At 34.3% G+C, this 8,679-nt stretch overlaps 1 protein-coding gene, 1 long non-coding RNA gene and 1 other non-coding gene across 3 annotated transcripts; 1 reads left to right on the forward strand and 2 right to left on the reverse strand.

The window, feature by feature from the left end:
• Positions 1 to 374: 374 nt before the first annotated feature.
• On the reverse strand, positions 375 to 3,350 carry LOC111198913. The gene is made up of 2 exons (XR_002653030.2): positions 1,139 to 3,350; positions 375 to 706 (listed from the first exon to the last, which is right to left on the reverse strand). It is a non-coding gene; the product is annotated as an uncharacterized LOC111198913 (long non-coding RNA).
• A 36-nt stretch (positions 3,351 to 3,386) lies between these two features.
• LOC106351908 (WD repeat domain-containing protein 83) lies at positions 3,387 to 5,238 on the forward strand. The gene is made up of 8 exons (XM_013791622.3): positions 3,387 to 3,651; positions 3,845 to 3,947; positions 4,033 to 4,140; positions 4,222 to 4,331; positions 4,442 to 4,549; positions 4,619 to 4,664; positions 4,770 to 4,901; positions 4,994 to 5,238. Exons 1-8 carry the CDS (start codon positions 3,449 to 3,451, stop codon positions 5,075 to 5,077), a joined length of 894 nt encoding a protein of 297 aa, XP_013647076.1. The 5' UTR covers positions 3,387 to 3,448; the 3' UTR covers positions 5,078 to 5,238.
• A 97-nt stretch (positions 5,239 to 5,335) lies between these two features.
• Positions 5,336 to 5,407, reverse strand: TRNAH-GUG. The gene has a single exon. It is a non-coding gene; the product is annotated as a tRNA-His (tRNA).
• Between the last annotated feature and the right edge of the window lie 3,272 nt (positions 5,408 to 8,679).

An 8,679-nucleotide genomic window follows, 5' to 3' on the forward strand; every position in this document is an offset into this window, starting at 1 on the left:
TATTCCAGAGATATATGATTTGTTAAGTTATTTATGAAATTCAGTTCAATTGATTTTGTTGTTTTTAGTTTGGTATGGTTCGATACGCAGTTCCGGATATAAATATGCCCAAACTATATATTATCTATAAAAAATGATTTCAAAAGAATTTATTTGATTTCAGCGCGGGTCAAAATCTAGCAAGTAGTTATATGTTAACAAATAAATTAACAGGCTAACAATAAAACTAAGAGGTTAGTTCAAGCATACGCATAACTATATGAACACATTGTTAAATGTTATTAAGAATGTTAACATTTTAAAACGAATCTTAACATAATTCAGATATATGGGTAAGATCATAGCTGGCTAATATTTTTATTGAACCAAATAAATTTGCAGGAAATCTTTAATGGTATGATTATCACGATAAATATTCGTAACAAGTTAAGCTAGTATTAAGCCAATCTAAGATCTACATCATTCTCTCGTGTTGGTTCATCTTTCTTCTCCTCCTTAGCAGGAGCAGCAACGGCAGCTCCTCCACCACCAGCAGTTGCAACAGGCGCACCACCTCCACTGCCACCAGCATTGGCATTCATGATGAAATCAGTAACGTTATATTCAGGATGAAATCAGTGAAGTTACGCTTCTCAGCCATCTTGGTGAATACCATTGGCCAGTATGACTCAATCTCGACGCCAGCGGCTTTTACCAAACTTGCAGTCTTGTCAGATTATTGAAAATAGGATCAAGGAAATAAACATAAGCAAAATATACTTCTTGAACAGAGAACAAAGCGATTCCCTAATCAAAATGGACATATCAAACCAATTAGACTAGATCTAATACTAACATACAAGAACATTCAAGATATAATCCAACCAATGTGTTCTCAGGTTCAGCTTAATTTCTAAAGAATAAAACACAATACCATAACAATCTGTATGATATAAATGATCAACAGAACTAAATGAAAACAAACACAACAAGTATTCCGAACACTAACATAACTAAAACAAACAACTTACAAGACTTATTGTCATAGAATTAAAGATATAACCCTCAAACAGTCAGCTTAGTTCTGATTTCAAGAAAACAAAATTTCAAAGACTAAAATGATCAACAAGACTATATAAAACGAAAAGCTACTAGTTACCGACGATGGGTTGAACAATCATGCTGGAGACTGGACCACATAGCCAGATGAGAGACAACCATTTGTGAGGGATACTGAGAAGCTGAACGTAAGGAGTGAGGAAAGAGAGTTGTAGGGCCCACCCAAACTGTTAATCAGACACTATAAAGAATGTGGATCAAGAAGTATGTTTAGGGACACTAAAAATCAAGAAGTATGTCTAGGGACATTAATCAGTGGCCATGGAAGAGACGGAGATTATTTTACGGAGTGGAGGCGGCTTATTATGTGCACTAAAAATAAAATAAATACGGATGCATGATAGGGGTATATCGGTCCAGAAAGTTTCGACAATACCTAAGAAATACACAAATGGATATTTTGCAAATTACTTGGTAAGTCTTATGTGTATGGTGCAATTACTCTAAATTAAAATACTCTTCTAAAAGGTGTAGTGGAGAAACCTGCAGGCTGCAGCGTTGTGTAGGTAGCCACGTACTTTCAAACCCTCAGTTTTGATGATTATGCAAATTATGAGAAGGATGCATTCAAGGAATATACGCTTCCCCATTCTTTTTCTTCCTCGTGTTTTAAAGTGAACCCTACCGTCTAAAACGAAAGAAAAAAAGACAGCTATAAAGAAGAGAAAGCAAAACAAATCATGGTTTAGTCAAGAAGAGCTATCGTACTTGTCGTCAATGAAATAAAGAAAATTTGCTTCACAAAATTTAAACGTTGCATTCTTATATAATACGGCGTCAGCATCCAATGTAGAACAACAACAAACAATACTAATGATCAGTGATCGACAATAACGATATATCACGTGTCTTTTAGAGGCCAATTAGTTTAGCCCAAAAGATTTAATGGATAAATGGACCAAACACAAAGTCGTGAAAAACACCCCATATAAGGAAGAGGAAGAACGAATTACTTCAAATTCTAGGTTCCTGGGACGCTATTGAAGATTTTGGTAGAACAAGCTTTGTCTATTGAATATTGTCTAGATTGCAGGAGAAACCATCAGGTGAGTCTAGAGATTAATACATGAGGACGAGCTTCGATATGATCTAACCCAGGAAGCAAATAAAATGGGTAGTTGAGATTCCGGTTTAGGTTATTTTCCCCGGGTGTAAATCCGGTTTGGTGACTGGATATACTTAAAAACCGTGAAAAATGGCCACAAATCCAATCTGCTTATATCAACCTTTTCTGGCCGTGGCATTGAGAAAGCAAACGTGCTTCACATGTTATTTAGAAAATAAACCTTTTGATTCGTTTATTTAAACCCAAACTGAAAGAAACAAATTAGAAAACCTTATGCATTATTATAATTTTAATCAAGTCCCGGATATTTAACTTAAACCGGAGATAAAACCAGAGTTTCAGGCGACGGAGACTGAGACAATACAGGCTTCTCCGCTTGAAAACCACAATGCTCACTGAGCATATTCCCTTCCATAGTGGTAAGTCCTAAAGAAGTAAACATAACGAACCAACACTCTTTCACAATCAACCCAATGGCTCCGCAACAATCTTTATCAATTCCAGCAGATACACCCAGTTCAACCATACCGTTACGGCTAATGAAGAACTTGACTATCTTATCGACGCAAGACTTAAGCTCCAACCCGCGTTCCAACATTCTATTAGGTTCCCGGCGCCGGAATGATCGGCAGCCACCGTGTGGTGAGGTAATTTCTTAGGACAGGTGACTTTACAATAAACCTATTTTATATTAAAATATATTTTAAATTTATAATGTATTTGGAAAATCACTCTAACTTTGAGTAATTTTTTTTCAAAATGGTAAAAATGTATTTAAGTAGAAAGAAACATATATAATGATGAAGAAATTGTGATAAGATAGTAGTACACAAGTAAAATGAGAAGTCATAACTTCTAACGATTTGTATTTTCTCTTGGTATTATTGTCCAGACAATGGTAAAGAACATGGTTGGAGACTTGTTTGAAGTCCTATTACAATTGGAGATAGTTGGAAATTATTTCTAAGTCATCAGAATGGATAACTTGCTTGAACTACACATTTTTCAAATTCACAACATAAAAGCTATAAGAACTTATAAAATACAATAATACTTTGTAATTTGTCGTTACTCTTTAGTTACTAGTTTGTGTAACATTTAGCAAAAAGGGTTATCAAAATTTGGTATCAAAATCCAAATACTCGAATCGATTGCGATGTTGATGAGCCCAAACCATAATGGGCTTTATTAAACCCATTAATTCGAAACTAACTATTAAGTCTATTATTAGTTTAAGCCCATGACGCGGAAACGTCACTGTAACTTTCAGGCGAGAAAAGAGAGATGACGGAGCTGCCGACGAAAGAGGCGAACTTGCTCAAAGGCCACGAAGGGGCGGTTTTAGCGGCGAGGTTTAACGGGGACGGAAACTACGCTCTCACATGCGGTAAAGATCGAACCATCCGCCTCTGGAACCCGCACCGTGGAATCCTAATCAAGACCTACAAATCCCACGGCCGCGAAGTCCGCGACGTTCATGTTACTTCGTATGAACTTTAACTAAATGCATATTGGATTCTGGTTGTGTTGCTTGCAGCTAAGATTGAGTTCATACAACTTATAGTTCTCTTGTTGATTTTAGGTTATAGTGAATTAGTTTGATTTCAATGTATGATGAGTGTGTTTGTTTGTTCATTTTATGTTTCAATGATTTTGATGATTTTCTCTTGTTGATGACAGAGACAATGCAAAGTTTTGCTCATGTGGTGGTGATAGACAAGTGTATTACTGGGATGTTTCAACGGGACGCGTCATCCGTAAGTTCCGTGGTCACGACGGCGAGGTGCATTTCAGAATCTAGGATTCAGCTTGTGCAAATTTTATAATTCTTCTTATGTTTTTTTGTGGACAATGAATGGTGTTATCAGGTCAATGCGGTCAAGTTCAATGACTCATCAGCTGTAGTTGTATCAGCTGGTTTCGATCGTTCCTTACGTGTTTGGGACTGCAGATCTCACAGTGTTGAGCCGGTTCAGGTTTTGCTCCTTGGATTACTTTACTAACTAAAACGTAACCAACTTTTGTTTTATTGATGTGTGAGTGTGTTTTTCTCCCAGATCATTGATACGTTTTTGGATACAGTCATGTCAGTTGTTTTAACAAAGACTGAGATTATTGGTGGTAGTGTCGATGGAACTGTTCGAACCTTTGACATACGTATGGGTAGGTATGTACAAAACTCCACAACAAGAAAAAAGAATCTGGTCTTGTTTTTTTTTTCTTTTTGGCCAGGAATCAAGTAATTGACTCTGGGTTTCGTTTTTAATTTGGAATCAGGGAGATGTCGGATAATTTAGGACAACCGGTTAATTGTATATCGGTATCAAACGATGGAAACTGCGTTTTAGCTGGTTGCTTGGACTCTACTCTGCGTCTACTTGACAGGTAACATTCTTCTTTGTAAATTTGTAGGTTTAAATGCAGTTTGTCTTATGAATATCTTTGAAAATACAGAACCACAGGAGAGCTACTCCAAGTCTATAAAGGTCATATATCTAAGGTTAGTCAGAGAAATTAACATTAAATCATCCATGGCTGCTTAATTGTTTCTTAGTTACAACATTAAGAGTTTCATGACTAATGATAACTTTTTCGTGTGTAACAGTCATTTAAAACCGATTGTTGCCTCACTAACTCGGACGCACATGTGATTGGAGGATCGGAGGATGGAATGGTTTACTTTTGGGATTTGGTAGATGCAAAAGTTGTATCCAAATTTCGAGCTCATGATTTAGTGGTAAACTATCACACACTCTTTTTTTCCTTTGTTTATAACTTTCCGAGTATAGTGATGATAGTGATTTCGATTTTTATTCGATTGTTTTGCAGGTGACAAGCGTGAGTTACCACCCCAAGGAAGATTGTATGTTGACTTCCTCGGTCGATGGTACAGTTCGTGTCTGGAAAAAATGAAGAAAAAACGATGCTAAGCGGATTCTGTTTGTTTCATGTTGTTTCTCTGTTTTATTATTTTTTTATTTTTAATTTATCTTTTTATCGAATTGCAATAGCCGGTTCGTGAAGATATTTGCTGATTTTAGTTGTTTGCGATAAAAAAGTATTTTCGGCTTTAATGATTCCGAAAGTTTAAAACTTAAAAGGAAAGGCCCTTAAGAAAAGGAAAGGTCCATTGAAAAAAATGGAACGGAAACAACTAGGATTTAAAAAATGTGTGGCTGCTGGGATTCGAGCCCAGGTCTCCACGGCCACAACGTGGAATTCTCACCACTAAACTACAGCCACTGTGTTGTTAATTCTCATAAGTAATTTATAAAAATAACTTGTTTAACTATTTTGATTGCCCATTAGGTTGAACTTGGAATCAAGTAAAAGGCCTACTGCTAAAAGGCAATCCTACCCTAGGCCTACTTTTGTTTTAATCTCCCAAATTAGAAAATCATGATTCTATTCTTCTTCCAGTTATTCTCACGTTGAAAAAGACAAACGAAACTTGAAGTACTGGTTTTTGTTTTAGAAAACTTATCCTACAGAGAATCACATAGCTGGAAAATATGGGGTATTAGTGAAGAAGAACATGGCAATGACATACTAAGTCCAATCACTTGCATGTGTTGTTTAACATTATTTATTTATTTCATCTCTTATCGCCGCCCCGTAAATTTATTTTATAATTCAAAGAGACAGTTTCAACTTCATAGCTAAATTAACATATATAATACTTTCCTTGAACTACCAGCATTATAATATTTTTTAAACGTTATAATAAGTTGTTCTACTCGTAATTTGTTTTCTAATGTTTGTAGTCATTTGTCGGTTTTTACCTTTAAAGTAGAAAATAAGTCAAATTTTATCACCCGAAAAGCCGAAACAATCATATCTAGTATTCTTTGGTTTTGTCGGAAGTCAAAAAGAAAGAAAAGAGTTGGTTCGAATCTGATCAGGGGACGTACGCTTACGGATTCAGTAGCTTGGCGACTATGACTCGAGAACTATACTCGCAGATTTAAAACTGGCCATGAGCTGTCTAAAGACTTTTATCGCTAAGACCTTATGTGACCGCTGCCCGTGAAATTCTCAAACTCTGCCCGAAATCTGAGAGAGGAGTTAGAGTTCCTTTAGTTCGGACCAGTTAAGATATTTTTTTGTCGGTTGTCTAAAGTATAACAAAGCAAATTCACAGCTGTCCGATTTTGTTCTATTCTTCTTCGCTTTTCTATCTAATTTCGTCTATTTCTTTGGGCTTAATTGTATAGATTATGACTTTCCAAATTTATTGCCACCACAAATAGTTTATTTTTTACAGGGTAAAAACCTATAGCAATGGAGTCCAGAGGGGACAGTTTTGAAACAGAGCACTACAACATTCAGCAAATACAAAACGTAACTTAGAAAGGATTTTATCTAATCCAAGCAGCCATGAGGCAGTGATATCGTTTTCTATGTCGTCTACCATGGATGATGTTGAGAACCTCCCTATCAATGATCTTGAAAAGTGCTCCACTGGAAACAGACTGATTGTTATGAAGGTCATTATTTATTCGTCTCCAAAGACGGTAGATGGTGGCTTGGACAACAACTAGACGGAGCAAATAATTGGTTGAGTTATAGTTTTAAATTTTATAATGTAAAATTTTGTATATATAACTTTTTGGTGTAAATATATCAGTTATACCTGTATAATTTGTTTACAACATATAAAATTATTACTTTAAATAGGGTTTTATTGTCATTTTTTAATTTTTTTTCTGTAACTTTGGAAATTAATTCCAAGAATGATGTGTAATGTATTTACCGCCAGTCATACCTTTAATAAAATTATTACTATTGATTATTGCAAAAATTTACTTAACTAAAATTTCAATATTCATGTGCCAAACTGTGTATTTTTCTTAGTATGCTATATACGTATTCAGAGTATCGATTTGATTTTTCCAAATAAATATATCATTTCTTTTCTACGTGCTGTGTTTTTTTTACAGTTCTTGGAAGTTTTGTATTGTTTCTGCATTCTTCAAACTTTCTCAGAGTTAAAAAAAGGTATTTAGGAGAATGATTTTTATCAATCTTTCTGGACCCTCCACCGACAGGAGAATTATCATTCAACACGTGGTATTAATAATTACTAGGGACTGTCTCGGGCTACGCTCGGGTTTGTCTTCTATAGTTTTAAAATTTATAACTTGAATTTATAACTTAACATTTGTATTTGTAAATATACATTAGAATCAATTATAAATTACAAAATAATAGAAAAATTTAAATTTATTTGGAAATTACAAAATGATTAAAACTCACAATTTGTTGTGTGTATTTTAAGACATTTTATATAGAATTGTCAGAAAAATGGACTGGTAGTTATTAAACTTTAGTAATGTTCAGAAATCTATTTTATTTCGATTATTTTTATGTTAAATAATTGATAAATTTACAAATTATTTAACCATTGTTATGGTTTTAGAATTATTGAGTTAGGTCTTCTGTCCTCAAAAGGAAGTACAAACCAACATATTAACGGACTTCTTACTTCGTTTATTTCAGTTGAGAAATTAAGTTCATTGATCTAACTAAGTTCACAGCTAGGCAAACTTGGTTTGATATACATATTGAAAATATTTTCTAAGTGACCGAGAAAAAAATCTGTGAAAAATTTGTCAAATGGCGTTGATGAAATCTCAGCAGAAATAGGATAAATGAAATTAGTTAACATGGTTTCTGTTTAAAACAGCCCATAGTTTAAATCTGTTATTTTTATGTCAAACAGAACCATCTTATGATCCGGGATATGTTAAGTCAAATTATAACCAAAACTACAAAAAGTATTGTCGCTTTATCGCTATATTTGAAGTACAAACCCATAAGTTGTGCTGATAAGTAGTATGATGTTTGAGGTTGGGTTATGATCTTGGAGGTTGTTTTTGTTGTTGTTGTGGACGTTTTGTTGTGGAGTTTTTTTTTTAAATATGCATGAATGTGTTTCCAAATAATGATCTTATAAAGATGCCTACATTAATTAATCTGAAATTGTAATAAACTATGAATTAGACTTTCGCTAGTTTTAATTTTTTTATATTCAAACGGAAGTAATATCTTCGAGAGCAATAGTTTTTTTTGTCTGTTTTTTTTTGTTTTGTTTACCAAATCCTAACATTTCTTTAAAAAGAGTGGAAGTAGGTTGTTGTAACTGACATTTTATTGTAGGCTCCCGCATGATTTGAATGGCGTGAGACTGAAAAATTTAAACTATGAAAATTCTAGTAGACGATGGTGATACACTTAAATTTGTTTAGTTGTAGAATATGCCTATCTAAGTACTTTGTAGCTTCGTTCGGTTCATTTTACCGCCTACAAAAAAGATGGACTAATGCATTAAGGTAAGAAGATTTTCAATATGCAGAAACCCGTCAACACAGCCTTTTTTATATAAAATCAAAGTCTCTATCCTCCGTGTGGGAGGTAGTTTGCTGAAGATGCAAGAGACAACAAAAGTTCAAAATGGGGAAAACATAGGAATGCAGAAATTTTAAAAGACATGAAAGGTAAATGGGTTGACAGTA

The sequence above is a fragment of the Brassica napus genome, chromosome A6 (assembly GCF_020379485.1).
Source record: "Brassica napus cultivar Da-Ae chromosome A6, Da-Ae, whole genome shotgun sequence".
Lineage (NCBI taxonomy): Eukaryota > Viridiplantae > Streptophyta > Magnoliopsida > Brassicales > Brassicaceae > Brassica > Brassica napus.

What these genes read in the sequence shown, in the direction of transcription:
- LOC106351908 (XM_013791622.3), top strand. Translation starts at nt 3,449, where the DNA reads ATGACGGAGCTGCCGACGAAAGAGGCGAACTTGCTCAAAGGCCACGAA. An exon ending in ACAGTGTTGAGCCGGTTCAG is followed by an intron (nt 4,141 to 4,221) that starts GTTTTGCTCCTT and finishes TTTTTCTCCCAG; the next exon opens with ATCATTGATACGTTTTTGGA. An exon ending in ATAAAGGTCATATATCTAAG is followed by an intron (nt 4,665 to 4,769) that starts GTTAGTCAGAGA and finishes CGTGTGTAACAG; the next exon opens with TCATTTAAAACCGATTGTTG.